Source organism: Castor canadensis, unplaced genomic scaffold (genome assembly GCF_047511655.1).
Source record: "Castor canadensis unplaced genomic scaffold, mCasCan1.hap1v2 HAP1_SCAFFOLD_136, whole genome shotgun sequence".
In the NCBI taxonomy this organism is placed as follows: domain Eukaryota; kingdom Metazoa; phylum Chordata; class Mammalia; order Rodentia; family Castoridae; genus Castor; species Castor canadensis.
This window is the reverse complement of record NW_027395360.1, coordinates 1-17,185: the sequence shown is the minus strand read 5'-3', so window position 1 is coordinate 17,185 and position 17,185 is coordinate 1. Positions and strand designations below refer to the sequence as shown.

Here is a 17,185-nt window from a genome sequence, read left to right as displayed (position 1 = left end):
GAAACTGGAGATTTTTATTGTGTTTCTTTCTTTTTTCTAATTATTATTATTATTATTCTTGTACTATTAACTTCACCATCATTATTCTCATATCCCTAATTTTACCCTCTTCGCTTTCCCTCCTTCTCCTGTGCTGCAATCCATTGTTCTCCCTACCAACTACTCTTTCTGCCCATCCTCATCCACTCTTTCCCCCATATTCACCCACCCTTCTATGCTACCCCAACCTGTCACCACACTACCCCTCCTTCCTACACACTCACCACCCACTGACTAGCCTATTGTACCAACTATACACACCCCAATCCCCTGCAATCCCTGACACATGCACCCACCACTACAACAACAGAAGTACACCCAAACACATATAAGGCCTACAAAACCCTGCAGCCCCCAAACATCTTCCCCTACCCACCCCTTTTCTTGCCCAGCCCCACTTTTAGCACCACTTTATCAATTCTCCAAAATAAATAACTAGCCAAACAACCATTACCCCCCAATTCCCATTGTTTATAGATATTATCACCAAGGGGTTTTCTATATAATATGTAAAAAACTGGTCTGGCATTCAACCTGTGAATTTGTTATTGCTAAATTACACCCCCAGGCCAGGGAAAGAAAGAGCACATTAACCTAGCTAACAACCAAGTCAGTTGCAACACAAATATTAAATCAAGGGAAAGAACATGGGCAATTAAAACCACAATGAGCCTATCAAGGACATAGTTGCATAGGACCAAGTGGAGGGATGGGATGCAGAAGAAGGGATAGAAACCACTCTCCTCAAAAAAATAATTCAATACAAGATTCAGTGGAAAATGTAGAAAATGGATATCATCCCTGACCCCAACAAAACAATGATAAATGTCAATAAGGAACCCAGGACACCTACCAAAAAATCCTCAAAGAAGAAATCTTAGAAGATATCACTGAGAAATTCATGGAGAAAAATATTAAACATAGTTAACCAGAATGTACAAGATGCACTCAAGAATTTTCAAGACACCAAAAATAAAGTACATGAGAAGACATAGAAACAAATAAATGAACTCAGAGAGGACTTTAAATGAAACAAAGGATACTACAGAAAGAGAGATTTATGAATTAAAGATGACAACACAAAATATAAAGTAGGATTTGGAAAAAGATATGGAAAACCTCAGAAAAAAAGAATCAGACAGAAATCCTGGAAATAAAATGTCCCTTAAGTCAAACAAAAAATACAGTGGAAGGCCACACCAGCAGACTAGAACAAGTGGAAGACAAATCTCAGATCTCAAAGATAAATTGAAGTTAAAAAAAAAAAAAACAAAAGAAATCTTAGTCAAACAACTCAAGAGCTGTGAAAGGAATATGCAAGAACTCACCGACTCCATCAAAAGACCAAACCTGAGAATCATGGGCATTGAAGAAGGAGAAGTACAAGTCAAAGGGCTACATAATATATTCATAAAATAACAGAAAATTTCCCAAATCTCAACAAAGTTTTGCCCTTTCAGGTACAGGAACAGACTTGACCAAAACAGAACCTCCCTACAGCATATTATCATTAAAACAACAAGCACAGAGAACAGAGAAAGAACATTGAGAGCTATAAGAGAGAAAAACCAAATAACTTATAAAGGTAAGCCCATTAAAATAACAGCAGATTTTTCAGTGGAAACATTAGAAGCAAGAAGGGCATGGAGTGAGGTATTTTGGGCACTGACTGAAAACAACTTCAGCCTTTGGTACTCTTCCCAGAAAAATTATCATTCATAATTGACAGAGCCATAAAAGTCTTCCATGATAAACAGAAACTAAAACAATATATGGCCACCAAGCCACCACTATAGAAGAGTCTACAAAATATTTTCTACAAAAAATTCAGCACATAGAAGATGAAAGCAAACGAAACCACAAGAGGATGGGAAGCATCAAACCATAGGAGAAGAAAAGACAAGTAATCAGAGAGTAGCATTGATTTGGCTGCACACGATCAAATCCTTAACCAAAAAAACAACAAGATGGTAGGGATCACCACATATAAATCAATATTAACACTAAATGTCAATGGACTCAAATCTCCCATTGAAAGACACCATTTGGTGAACTGGATTAAAAAGGAAGATCCAACAATCTGTTGTTTACAAGAGACGCATCTTATTGACAGAAATGAACACTGGCTTATAGTGAAAGGCTGGAAGAAGATTTACAAGCAAATGGTCCCCCAAAACAGGCAGGAGTAGCAATACTTATGTCACACAAAATAGATTTCAAACTTATTTGATCAAATGAGATAAAGAAAGGACACTTCATAGTAATAAAATGGGCAAAACAACAAAAGGAAACAACAATTATAAACCTATATGCACCCAATTTCATCACTAAAGGACTTAAAAGCACACAGATTCCAACACAGGAGTAGTGGGAGACTTTAATATCCTTCTATCACCTATAGGTAGGGCATCCAAACAAAAAAATCCATTAAAAAAATCCTAGAAATTAATGACACCGTACATCAAGTGGACTTAACTGATGTCCACAGAATATTTTATCCAGCAACAGCACAATATACATTCTTCCCAGCAGCCCATGGAATTTTCTCCAGAATTGATCATATCTTAGGGCACAAGGAAGTCTCAGAAAATATAAGAAAATAGAAATAAACCCTGACTCCTATCTGAACACAATGCACTAAAACTCATCAAAAACAACAGCAGAAAATATGCAAATAATTAGAGGCTTAATAACACATTCTCAAGCATTAGTGAGTCAAAGAAGAAATAAGAGAGGAAATCAAAAGGTCCCTGGAAGCTAATGAAAATGAAAATACCACCTACCAGAACCTATGGAACATAACAAAGGCAGACCTAAGAGGAAAGTTTATAGCCATGAGTGCATATATTAAAAGGACAGAAAGATCTCAAATAAATGACCTAATGCTACATCTCAAACTCCTAGAAAAACAATAACAAGCAAAATCCAAAGCAAGTAGAAAGAGAGAAAAAACTTTTAAAGGGCCCAAATTAATGAAATAGAGACAAAAAATACAAAGAATGAACAAAACAAAAAGGTAGTTCTTTGAAAAAATAAACAAGATTAACAACCCCCTGGCAAATTTAACTAAAACAAGGAGGGAAAAGACCCAAATTAGTAAAATTAGGAACAAAAAGGGGAGATAACAACAAACACCATGGAAATCCAGGGAATCATCAGAGACTACTTTGAGAACATACATTGCAATAAATTTGAAAATCTTGAAGAAATGGACAAATTTCTAGATACTTATGACCATCCAAAACTGAACCAAGAGGATATTAACCTCCTAAACAGATCTATAACTCAAAATGAAATTGAACCAGAAACTCCAGGACCTGATGGGATCTCAGCGAAATTCCACCAGACCTTCAAAGAAGAACTAACACCAATACTCCTTCAACTTTTCCACAAAATAGAAACCTAACTCATTTTATGAAGCCAGCATTACACTCATCCCAAAACTGGACAAGGACACATCTGAAAAAGGAGGACTACAGGCCAATCTCCTTAATGAACATTGACACAAAAGTCCTCAATAAAATAATGGTAACCAAGTCCAACAACATATCAGAAAGATCATTCACCATGACCAAGTCAGCTTCATCCCAGGGATGCAGTGATGGTTCAACATATGCAAATCAATCAATGTAATATAACACATTAACAGAAGCAAAGACAAATCCAGTTGATTATCTCAATAGATTCAGAAAAAATCCTTTGTGAATATTCAACACAACTTCATGATAAAAGCTCTAAGAAAACTAGGAATAAAAGGAATGTGCCTCAACGTTATAAAGGCTGTACATGACAAACCTATTGCCAACATCATACTTAATGAGGAAAAACTGAAACCATTCCCCCTAAGTCAGGAATGAGACAAGGATGCTCACTCCTATTCAGCGTAGACCTGGAATTCCTACCCAGTGCAAGAAGGAATGCAAGAAGAAGGAATATAAGGAATCCAAACAGGTAAAGAAATAGTAAAAGTATCCCTATTTGCAGACAGCATGATCCTTTACCTCAAAGACCCAAAAAACTCACCCCAAAACTCCTAGATACCATAAACAGCTTCAGCAATGTAGCAAGGTACAAAATCAACTTATAAAAATCAGTAGCCTTTTTATACACCAACAATTAACGAATTGAGAAAGAATATAGGAAAATAATTCCATTTATAATAGCCTCAAAAAAATCAAATACATAGGACAACACAAGATTAACTGTCTTTAGAGTATAAAGGGTTTAAAATAAATAATTCATTGTTATGATGCCATCCAATATGCATCTGTAATTACAGGATGGCTCTTGGTTATAGAGATAAGGGAAAAGTAGAATCTGAAACTTCAGGATTACTACAGTCTCTCCCATGGTTAGAAGATGGCCATAGTGAATTTCACCTCTTTCTCCCTACTCCTCTTACCCCTCTTAACTTTTCCTCTAAGGGCATTTTACTTTCATTTTAGTTTCTGCTTTGAACCTGAATCATATCTAGGTCATTTGTAGTTCATAGAACTTGAACTTGGACAATTTCTCTATTGGGAAACTTTGGTAGTTTGGCTGCAGCTACATCTTTCTGTGGGTTCTGGCACTATTGAATAAAAATCTAGGTTGACTAGGGTTTTTCTAGACTTTGAAAATAATATTGAAATCTTTTTTTATAAAGTGCAGAAAAAATTCTGAAGAGTTAAACATGGAGGGGTTAAAAAGAGTAGTAGATGGGGTGAATTTAATCAAGGTACTTTACATGTATGTATGGAAATATCACAATGAATCCCCTTTGTATAATTAATTTCTGCTGTTGAAAAAATAGAGTTAAATAAGGGCAGGCATTATCCAGGTAGCAGGTGGAAATAGTCAACATAGGTGTGCTTTTTTTTGGGGGGGGGTTTCGTTTGGTTCCTTTATAAATCAATTTTGCCTGGACCTCAATTTCCTTTTATATAATAAAACTTAGTGATGGTACTTTATGTGTTTTTGTTTTTTGTTTTTTGTTTTTTTACTAGATCTGGAATTTGATTTTATACCTGTTCCTTTAAAGAGTTGAACTCTGTTATGGAAATGTTAAGAGATTTAAGTACCTGAATTGCAGAAGGAAGTCAAAACTGGAGGTTTAGACCTTGAGAGGCAGTGTACGGTGTATAGTAATGTTTAAGAGAAAGAAGTTTTAAAAAGAATAAAAATTAAAAAAAATTTTTAAAAAGCGAGAAAGAAGTTTGGCACCACAGTGCTGTTGTGCAAATCCTAGCTCTCTAGCTAAGTAAAGTATTTAACCTCCTGAGCCTTAAGATTTTAATTATTGAAATTGTGAATGGAGAATAATGGGTTTGGGAGGATTAATGAGTCCCTGTTATAATTAGTGGATCACTGTTTGCATTACTAATTGTCTTATGTGCATTTCACATCTGTTCCAAGCAACGTGAAATCTTCCCCAGAGCTAATGCAGTTTCCCAATTTTCTCTTTCTGGTGAAGTTTGTTCACAAGAAGTGCACAAAGAAGTATCTTGGATAAACCTCTAATTCCAGAAAGCTGTCTGCCTTGGTGCACCTGCTGAATAATATTAAGAGCATTTCTTTTTAAAAATCGTGAGCGTCAAGCCACTTTCATTAATACAACAACAATAATAAATGATACTATTTGAGAGATTCAGTGTGTCAGAATTTTACACAATCAAGTTCCCTTTATTTTATTAAAAGCATTTCCTTCTATTCTGTGCACTCATTTTATGTCGCCCACCTGAGTCTCATTTTTGTTAGCGTCCTTTTCCTAAGTGGCCTTATCTGTCCCCTGCTATCCGGAAGGCCATTAACATCCACTTTTGGTAGGAAGCAAGGTGATTCTGAAATTAGCCAGTTACTATAACCCAGTGGTCCAGGCTCCGCCCCCACTGCAAGGAGAGGGAGGAGGGCGGGGCTCGGCAGGTTTCTGGGCGGGGCTCGAGTGACGCAACCCAAGCGCCAGCGCCCTCGCGTGACCTGCTCGGCGGTCGCGGCGCAGAGCCGCAGCGTGTGCGTGGACACCTCCTTTCCTCCGCTTCCTCGGCTACCGCGGGTTCTTGCCAGGAGCTGAACTGCGGCGGCAGGTGGAGGGAATGCGCGCATGCAGAGCTGCGGGGCCCGGGTTGGGCGGCGGCACTCGCGGTCTCCCGAGACCAGCAGAGAGGTCTGGGCCGCCTGGCACTGGGCCGAGTTCGGAGCTGGGTCCCGCCTCGCAGGCCGGGCCCAGGTGGGCGGTACCTTTTCCCGGTGGGTTTGGGGGTGCAGCCGCGTGGGCCCAGGCGGGCGTCGCACAGGCTTCTCTTCCTAGGCTGCCCTCTGCCTTGGCGAATCCAAATCCTCCCTGAGTCCTTTCCGACCCTTGCTGGCATCGCGCGGAGCCCCGGACCTGCATCGCGGGTGAGTCAGGGGGCCCGGAAGGGCTGCGGCGCCTGCGGTAGGGGACCCGGTGGTGGAGTGGGCCCGGTGGGGACGTGGAGGAAGCTAGGTGGACTGGCGCTGCGCGGCCGGGGCTGGCGGGAAGGACCAGGCGTTGGCTAGCTGGGCCAGGAGCCTCGTCAGCTGCCTGGGAGCACAGCCCCGGGGCCCCCGCGGGTGCTTCACGCAGGGTCGCTTCACCTCAGGAGGGAAGGAAGCCTTGAGCTTCCTGGTCTCCTAGCTTGCTTGATTTGCTTGGGTTCTCATGGCTCCCAGTGCGCGACACTCAGCGGAAACTGTGTTTTGGTCAAAAGAGGTAAAGAAAAGTGATTGCCTTCGGGAGAGCATTAATTGTCCTGACTCCCCCACTGGACTTACTGTTGACAGGAGTGTTAAAGGCAAGATTTCTTGCAAAGCGATGGTGGTTTTGTAAGGTCTAAGAGTAAAGTTTCAGCTGATGTAGTTTACCTAGACAAAACTAAGTACAGACAAATCAACCAGGATAGTTTTCTTGTGTTAAGTTGAGTGGTATGTGGATTGTATGCGTATGGTATCTCATTGAATCATCAAAAACCTTTTACGTAAAGTCTTTATAGTCCCACTTTACAGATGGGAGAATAAAAGACCACAGCTCTAAAAGTAAGGGTAACTTGTCCAAAGTCAGAGCTGTGACTCAGCCAGGCCATTAGACTCATTTACAGTCCCTTAATCTGTATACTGTACTGTTTCTCTAATATCTCAAGAGTTTGTAAGGCTAGTTTTATTTGGTAAAGTGTCCAGAGTGCCCGGACTAGAAAAGAAAGTAAGGCACCCTTCGTGCCAGCAAGGACCCAGCAGTTTGATAGAAAAAGTTTTTCTAGGCCACACTTTGAGTATGTTTTAAAGATAGACTTTTTCCTCCTGAGTCCTCTGACTCCCACCTCATCCTCTTTCCATAGGACAGTGATTTTTGAAACTTTTGTAAGATCTTACTTTGAAAATTGGGGTTCTATCTTGGATTTATTACTTCTTGTTTTTAAACTTTAAACAAGGAAATATAATATTGGAGTAAAAGTAGAATAGTTTCCTGTTGTGTGTTCATGTTCAGAGTATTTAATATGAAATGTTAACACTGTTATGAAGTCAGAATACCTGTATGATTGGTTAAAATGTCATTTTTTAATTTAACATGAAACATGAAGAAGGGTCTTCCGAAGTGAAAAGGAAGAAAAAATAGAACATTTCAGGACTTCCAAAAACACTTTGGTTGGTATTATTGGCTACGATTTTTTAAAAAACTAATTTCGAGTTTAAGCTCTTCTAGAAAAAAAGCCGACATCTGCTTCATTTGTCATACAGTCTATGTGGTGAGGGAATGGCAGTGGAGTAGTGGGTGGTGTAAAGTAACCTACACATCCTTGTACCTGAGTTTTGGGCTCTTGATATCTGATGGACAGGTCATGTTTAGGCTGTACACGGGCAGGAGAAAACCAGGGAATCCCTAGGCTTGATTAACAAGTGTCAGTATGCCTTTTTCTCTTCCTTGGCTTGCTCTTTAGTTTGCCAATGTTTATAAAGAGTTTTAAAAATAAATGAGAAAATCAGTTGACGTTTGTTCTTTGTACAATATTTTATATAGATGAATAATATACATATATATATGTTTTTGTGGAGGAGTTACTGGGGTTTGAAATCAGGTCCTCACACTTGGTAAGTAGGTACTCTATCACTTGAGTTGTACCCCCAGCCCTTTTTGTTATTTATTCAGTTATTTATTTTTACTTTTTTTTTTAATAGGTTCTCTCACATTTTGTCTAGGCAGCCGTGGACAGTGATCCTCCTATATACCCTTTCTGCTTCCTGTGTTTCTGTGATGACAGATGCCTGCCACCATGTCCAGCTTTTATTGGTTGAGATGAGGTCTAGCATTGTTTTGCCCCAGATGGTCTTGAACTGTGATCCTCCCAATGACTGCCTTTCAGGTAGGTAAGACTCCAAGTGGGACCCCCTGGACCAGCCTTTTTGTTTTTGAGATTATTTTCCCCTAAAGCTCAGGTTGGCCTGGAACTTGTGATCCTCTTACCTCAGTCTCCCAAGTGTTGGGATTATAGGTGTGCTCAATCACATCTGGCTTTAAGTGTATTTTTTATGATGAAGGTCTATGGAGATTAGTAAAAGACGTGGTTAAACATGATTAAGAAGTAGTTTAATTCCTTTAATAAATATTTACTGAGTGCCATATAGCAGGCATTATTTCAAGCTTCTGTTAATAGAGAAGTGTAGTACCCTGGAGAGTACTACAGTATTGAATCCTTTCTTAAGAAGACAGTACTGCCACGTGCTGGTGGTAATCCTAGCTACTCAGGAGGCAGAAATCAGGAGGATTGCCATTTGAAGACAGCCTGGGCAAATATCTTCAGGACCCTATCTCAGAAAAAAACCTGTCACGAAAAAGGATTGGTGGAGTGGCTCAAGTTGTAGGTCCTGAGTTCAAACCCCAATACCACACACACACAAAAACAACCGAACACTTTTGTGAACTCATGTATTTTCTTGATTTTATATGCAAGGATGTTTTTCGCTTTATGTCAAAGACTACTGTCAAGCACTACTCATTTGGTAATTTTATCTATAATAAATCTTTATTGTTTTCATTAATAAATCAGGGATTTCCAGTACTACTGCTTTAGGTACTATGGTAAACTAGTGTTATAGACTTCAGCAAACTTTTTCATCTAAAGATAGTGACAGAATTTTAAAATTTCATGGGCGGTTAGGAAAATTGATTCGTTAATTTGAGAAAATTATGGGATACAGAAAAAGAAAAGTGAAGTGGTCAGATAGGCAGCAGTTTGGATGATGATTTGGAGAGTGAACTTGGAAGCCTGGTGGTCAGTTACAGCTATTGTAGTAATTCAGTTGAGAAATGAGGACTGGTAGTAGAGTAGTGTAAATGGGACATAAGGGATGGAAATGGATTCAGGAGTTGTAAAGGAGGTATAATGGGTAAGATTTACTGGGCTTCAGAGAGATTGAAGTCTGCATAATTTCTAGACACTGTTGTGTTCATGCCTATCATTAGGATTTAATAAATATTTGTGCGATGAATAAAAATGAATTCTCTAATGCCCGCCTTGGGAAACTGAATGAATTCTGGTGACATTTACTGCAGCAGTGAGTATAGGAAGAGCATTAGGCTGCAGAGTATGATGAGTTCAGTTTGAGGTGTCATATTTGAGGCGTCTGTGACTTATAAGAAATATCCTTAGGTAGTTGTACATATGGATCTGAGTTGAGAAGAAGACCCAGCTTGAGATACAAGTTTTGGAGACCTATTTTTCTAAAATTCTTTAAAAAGTTTATTTTACTAAGCAGGTGAGCCAATATGAATTTCTGGCTGTAGATGTGAGGTTTGCTAAAGTGCATCAGTTTTCTTGTATGGTAAGACTTTTTAAGTGTTTAAAATTGTTTCATATGTAACATGAAAAATATATGTGTATTTACTGGGAATTGAGCCCAGGGCCTCACGCATGTGCTCTACCAATTAGCTATACCCTGAGTCCAAGAATCAGTTTTGTGGTATGGATTATGTTAAAATGTGCTTTACATTTATTCAGTTTTCTGATATATAGTGTTTGAATTGTCTATACGTGAATATTCCTTCTGCCTGGTATTTGATTTGCTTATAAGAATCATTCATTGATATTTGTGGAACTGTTTTATTCATATTAACTTAATACTTTCTCGATTATGGTTTATGCCAGCTGATTTTAGTTAGAAAATTTGTAACTCATTAAATGCATGTTTTTCTCATACACATTTTACAGAATGAGAGAAATGTTAGTCATTATTTACTGCCATGCGTATTGATGTTGTTTTTGCTTTCATTCTTGTGTTGAACTTAGCTACTACTTCTGTAGTGTGTGTGTGTTTGGTAAGGCCAAATGTTATGAGTTTTATTTTTGCTTTATATTTTTAATGCCTTTAGCATCTCTTCATGGAAAAGAAGGCCATTTTGCTACTTGGAGGCAGGCTCAAATAGATACAGTAATTTACTCAAGCTGTTTCACAGCCTGCCTTGTTTCCAAAGTACCAGATGATTTCCATTATTTCTTTTCTTTTTCTTTTTGGTGGTACTGGTGCTTGAACTCAGGTACTCACATTTGCTAGGCAGGTGCTCTACCACTTGAGCCACTTCTCAAGTCCTCCATTATTTCTCACTTCAATTTTTTTTTGACAGGCCTGTGGTTTGAACTCAGGACCTTATGCTTGCCAGGAAGGCACTTGAGCCATGGTACCAGCCCTACTGTTTCTGATTGAATGTTATTTTTGGTTTGACTTTAGAGGGATATCAATGAATGTGTGTTTGTTGTATATAGAATCCTAGGACTGAAGGGGATGTGTGGAATGACTTCCTGGGTAGCAGGAATTCTACCAAGTAATCTGTTTGACTTAAAAGGACAACTGTGTATTTGTTTGCTTAAATGCCTAGAATAGGGGATTATATAATTGTGATTTATACACACAAAGCTGCTGGCTCTGGCTAAAATGTTAAAGGAAGCTAAATATGCTTTTGTTGTTTGCCATCTCCTTTTTAAGATTTTCCCCATCTTCAGGAATCAGTGCATTTTTGTGCTATTTATAGTTTCTAAAGCTTGTTAATGAGAAAAGTAGTCTAGTGAATTAATTCACACTGATAACACATAGCAATGGTTAATGGTAGATAATATTGAAATAGTCATATGCTGCATAGTGACCTTTTGATCAACAATGGACCACATATATTACTGTGTTCCCATAAGATTAAAGGAGCTTAAAAGTTGGTATAGCTTAATGACATTGTAGTATCTATAATGTGCAACACATTACATGTTTGTGGTGATGCTATCTTATAAAAGTATAGCACATAGATTTGTGTATATCACATAACTGATAACAATAGCAGACAAATCTGTTTCTGCTTTTTGCATTTACTATAGTGTACTTTGTTTAGTTATAACGTGTCCTTTCTATTTGTATTAAGAATAGTTTACTGTAAAACAGTATGTCATGCTACACTAGTAGTGGCTCCATGCATTTTGTGTTTATCACGTCTCTTGGTTGCATCATATTTTCTTGTGTTGATTTAATCTGACATCATCAAAATCTACTGCTAATTTTGACCGTAATAGGTCACATGGACTAAATGGCTTGGAAATGAGATTAAAAGTGACTTAAGGACTACAAAGGTGGAAAATTAGTGATGATTATTGCACATTAGTCAGGGATGTCTCATTACATCATAGTCTATTCTCCTGAAGAATAAGAACAAGTTATGGGAGCCTGTTAAACATTCTGCTTCATTGAAGGCAATGAGACTGACAAAAACTTGAGAAAGGCCTACATCATGTATGGAGAAACTTCTAATGACCTGGGACAGAAGCATATCCTTCACCACAGCATGAGAATCACGGCCAAAGCATAGCATTTGTTTGTGAAATTGAAAGAAAAGCTTGGACCCAACTGTGATGTTGAATTTATTGTTACTTGTGAGTGGTTTGAATGATTCAAGAATCATTATTCATTACATGTGTGAAAATGAGTGGTTAGGCTGCTGAAGAATGTTTGGAAAGTAGGTAAGATAATTGTGGAGGAAAATTATTTGTCAGAGCAAATCTTCAATGTGGATGAAACATCCAGATTCTGGAAATGAATACTGGAAAGATCTTTGATCTGTAAGTGACCAAGTCAATGCCAGGTCTGAAAGCTTTTAAGGACAGGATACCAATCTTGCTTGGGGCAATGTTATAGACTATAAATTGAAACCCTTTGTGATCTGTCACAGTGAGACGCTCATGGCTTTCAAGCGCATGAGTAAATACACACTGCCAGTGACCTACAGGAGCAATAAGAGACCATGGATGATTCAGAATGATCTCCTGAATTGCTGTGGCAGTTAAATGGAGAAATACTCTTTGAAAACAGCATGCCTTTCAAGATGTTGTTTGTTGTTGATAATGTTCTCATGTACCCTTCTTTTATTGGTGATGTTCATCTCAATATCAAAATGATGCTTCTTCTTCCACACCTTCTCTCTGGGACAACCAGTAGATTGAGGAGTTATAGCAATTTTTAAGGACTACTAACCAAGGAGGACCTCTGTCCAGGCTATTGCAGCTGAGGAAACACTGATGCATTTCTCCAAGGATTGCATATATAACTCCATCAAGAACCTTGCTTGGGCTTGAGGCCATGTCCCCAAGAAGTGAATTAATGGCATCTGTTTCTTGAAGTAGACACTAAGGAGATTTGTCCATGACTTCAGCGGACTTATCAAAGGTGAGGAGGATGCAGAAATCCAGGTGGTGGTTGAGATGTCAAACAACTTTAAGGTGGATGTGGATGACATTGAGGAGCTGCTAGAGGTGGTTCCTGACTTGCTGGAACTGGAAGAGGAACATAGCTGAAGAAGCAAGAGCAAAGGAAATTGCACAGTAAGAAGAGAAGAGCTCCCAAGAATTTACAATGAAGGGTTTAGAAGTAGGGTTCTTCCTCCTGCTGCTGTTGCTGCTGCTGCTCCTCTTCTCCTCCTCCTCCCTTCTCGTTTTCCTCTGTCCTTCTTCCCACCTCCTGCTTGTCTTTCTCCTCCAGGGCTTTGCTTATCCTGGGCAACTGCTCTACTGCTGAGTTATACCCCCAGCTCAAGTGAATGGTTTGCAAACCTCAACAAAAACTTTAAAAAGTTTGAAAACATGCATGCTATCACTGAAAGATCGTTATTAATAAAGAATGTTCATGGCTGGGTGTTGTGCCTATAATCCCTGGTATTTGGGAGGAAAGCAGATATAGGAAGATTGTGGTTTGAGGCCAGCACAGTGTTACCGGGGCAAGTTAGCAGTATCTCAAAGAACAAATTGAGAATGGTGTAGTATGCCTGTAATCCCAGCTACATGGGAAGCAGAGGTAGAAGGAATGTAGTCCAAGGTCAGCCCTGGGCAAAAGCACAAGACCTTATCTCAAAAGTAACTAAAAGAAAAAAGGGTCAGGGTTGTGTCTCAAGTGGTAAAGCACTGGCCTAGCAAGTGTGAGACCCTGCAGTCAAACCCCAATAACCTCCCTTCCCCACAACAAAGGGAAGAGGTAAATCATGAATGCTCATGGTTCATCATCTCCTTACTAGCAAATTGATGAGAAAAAAGAAATAAATGAAGCAAATGACCATGGACATATTTCTGAGAAGACTGGCCCCTTCTCAGGATGAGCCTCAGGCAGGTCCTTAGAAGGAATTCCAGAAGAAGGCACTGTTGTCCTAGGAGACTGCTACATGCTTGTTACTGCCCCTAAAGTCCTGCCAGTGGGACAAGATGTGGAGGTGGAGGATAATGATATTGAGGTCCTGACACTGGGCTAGGCTAATGTGTCTGCTTTCATCTTAGTTTTTAACCAAAAGGGTCCAAAAAATTAAAAATAGAAAATGGCTTATGGAATAAAAATATAAAGAAAGAAAATATTTTTTGTGTAGCTGAATGATGTGTTCATTTTATGTAAAAAAATTTAAAAACTGTAAAAACAGTTAAAGTAGTTAAAGATAATTCATTGAATAAAATAAGGTATTTTTTTGTCAGTTTAGTGTAGTCTAAGCATATAATGCTTGGAATTTCTTGAGTGTCTCCTGTACATTTTGGTTGACCATATCCAGTATCATCTCTATAAAATTCTCATTGACTACCTGTAGTATTTCTTCTTTTAGATTATTCTTGTAGGCTTCTCCCCAATGAATTTCTGATGTGCCTTTTGCAGTATGATTTTTGGTTATTTTTGGTGGGACTAGGGTTTGAACTCAGAGCCTCATGTTTATTAAACAGGTGTTCTACCACTTGAGCCACTATGCCAGCCCTGATTGTATTGGGTTTTTTTCAAGGTACGGTCTTGAGAACTGTTTGCCTGGGCTGGCTTCAAACTGTGATCCTCCTGATCTCTACCTCATGAGTAGCTAGGCATAAGCCACCGGTGCCCAGCTCACTTTTTATATCTTAGTACTTACTGCCTGGTTTAACCGGCTTTGTCTTGTGGTATTTTCTCTACTCAAAAATATCTTGCATTATCCCATGAGCTCGGAGGGCTACTTTGATCGTAACAGAGGCCTTTTAAGTGTTTTTCTCTAGGTGACTCTGAAGAATCATGCATTTTAGGTTCTCTGTGCATATGCCCACCACTAGCACTTAACTGCACGTTATCTGTTGCTAACGTCACTTAAATGACTAGAGGCCCTGAAATCTTTTTTGAAATGGGGAATCTTTGGCTATTTCATGCTGGTATGTGGCATAGGCCTAGGTCAGGAGTCTCTGTTGAGGGGGACAGCTGGGATCCTTTAGGGATGGTGAGCAGAAGTAGTTGTGTAGAAGGAAGAGCCATGCTCAGAGTTTGGTAGAGTTAGCCCTTGAGCCGTATCACTTGTGGTCTCTGCCCTCTGTGTTTTACCTATGTTCATGTGCTTATTTGTGGCCTGTGTCACATCCTGAAAGTTATCCCCATGTTGAATTTGGTGTTCATTCCCACATCTACTTGTATACTGTCATTATCTACATAAGTATCTCAGAATTTACATTCTGCATGTTTTTAAAATCACTGCTCCTCTGTACCTTACCTTGTGTGTTGAACATGTCTTAAAGATTCTCCATGTGATGTGGGTAACCTTGAGTTTGTTTACCACCTTCCATACAGTGTTTTTATAAAACAGCAAATGGTCTACAATTTCTGCATTCTTTCTTAATGTTATTTTTATGTTTTGGTGGTTCTGGGGTTTGAACTCAGGGCCTCACCCTTGCAAGCAGGCAGTCTAACACTTGAGGCACGCAGACAGATCTGTTTTGTGTTGGGTGTTTTTGAGATAGGGTCATGCTAACTGAACTAATCCTCCCTATCTCTGCTTCCTGAGTAGCTAGGATTACAAGGCAGATCTTTTGCTACACGTTATAGAGTTGTCCGTTTTTTTATGATAAAGTTGCTGTGACCATTTTATAATACGGATCTTTGTGCTTTTACTCTGGGTTTCCTTGGGCAGCAATATTTTTACCTGCAGCTGGGGATCGATCCCTGGGCCTTGGGCGTGCTGGGCAGTCCTCTCCCCCTGGGTCATGGCCCTAGCAGCCTCAACACATTACTTTTAAATGACATGTGTTATTTGTGTCTTCTATCCGAAACAAAATGTCAGATTTTAATAATGAAATTACATTGTTACTAAGTATCGCAGGATGTTTTAATGACTAAATTTTTCATTTTTTTAACAGGACGCTGACAAAAATTTCATCAGGATCTTGGAGGAACAGGGCCGACTTCTTCTTGCCAGTACCTTCACTCACAGCTGCCCTTCCTGCTGGAGGAGAGAGGAGATGAGACTTTTGTAGCTGGAGCTTCAAGTTTGTGGATATACTTGTGTGTGCCATGCCTTCATATTTGTGGTGTCCATCGCTTGGCTGTCCTGTACAGTTAGTGTCAGAAATTGCTCTCTTATCACATTTTGAGTTTTATGAATGCGTAAAGCTGTCTCTTTCCTCAGGAGTTGTGTGACAAAAAGACATACAGAAATCTGTTTTGTTCCGTGGCCAAGTTTTTTTAGGATGAGCATCATCTCTGAAATTTTACAGTGGAATTTATTGAGAAGTTAGTATATCGAGTGTAAATACCCAGATGGAAATATAACATTCAGCACCCTGAAGTTCAGTCCCCCCATTTCCTCCTCTGTGCTGATGTTCACATTATTCCTGAGGAAACTGTCATCCACCAAGCTGTGTTTTTCTTTGTAGCCTTGTTCTTTATTGGCTTTTACCACTTTCTCGATACCATGAAGAGATATGGACAATTTTGTAGACTTAGATGTTTGTAGGCTGAGTAGTAATGGTGGTAATGTTATTAAGAGGATAAAAGCCAGTCTTTTTTTTTTATTATTCATATGTGCATACAAGGCTTGGGTCATTTCTCCCCCCTGCCCCCACCCCCTCCCTTACCACTCACTCTACCCCCTCCCTCTCCCCCCACCCCCACAATACTCAGCAGAAACTATTTTGCCCTTATTGCTAATTTTGTTGTAGAGAGAGTATAAGCAATAATAGGAAGGAACAAGGGTTTTTGCTGGTTGAGATAAGGATAGCTATACAGGGCATTGACTCACATTGATTTCCTGTGCGTGGGTGTTACCTTCTAGGTTAATTCTTTTTTGATCTACCCTTTTCTCTAGTACCTGTTCCCCTTTTCCTATTGGCCTCAGTTGCTTTAAGGTATCTGCTTTAGTTTCTCTGCGTTAAGGGCAGCAAATGTTAGCTAATTTTTTTAGGTGTCTTACCTATCCTCACCCCTCCCTTGTGTGCTCTCGCTTTTATCATGTGCTCATAGTGTAATCCCATTGTTGTGTTTGCCCTTGGTCTAATGTCCACATATGAGGGAGAACATACGATTTTTGGTCTTTTGGGCCAGGGTAACCTCACTCAGAATGATGTTCTCCAGTTCCATCCATTTACCAGCGAATGATAACATTTCGTTCTTCTTCATGGCTGCATAAAATTCCATTGTGTATAGATACCACATTTTCTTAATCCATTGGTCAGTGGTGGGGCATCTTGGCTGTTTCCATAACTTGGCTATTGTGAATAGTGCCGCAGTAAACATGGGTGTGCAGGTGCCTCTGGAGTCACCTGCGTCACAGTCTTTTGGGTATATCCCTAAGAGTGGTATTGCTGGATCAAATGGTAGATCGATGTCTAGCTTTTTAAGTAGCCTCCAAATTTTTTTCCAGAGT

General features: G+C 39.4%; 1 protein-coding gene across 1 annotated transcript in view; it reads left to right on the top strand.

Annotated features, from left to right (window-relative positions):
* The window catches only part of LOC141420337 (uncharacterized), a 71,209-nt gene extending 54,868 nt beyond the window's left edge, over positions 1 to 16,341 (top strand). The window contains exons 4-6 of the mRNA XM_074064602.1: positions 5,869 to 6,414; positions 8,234 to 8,393; positions 15,681 to 16,341. Of these exons, the coding sequence (XP_073920703.1) occupies positions 5,869 to 6,414; positions 8,234 to 8,393; positions 15,681 to 15,688 (714 nt within the window). The 3' untranslated portion in view covers positions 15,689 to 16,341. The remainder of the gene's footprint in view (positions 1 to 5,868; positions 6,415 to 8,233; positions 8,394 to 15,680) is intronic.
* The last annotated feature ends 844 nt before the right edge of the window (positions 16,342 to 17,185 follow it).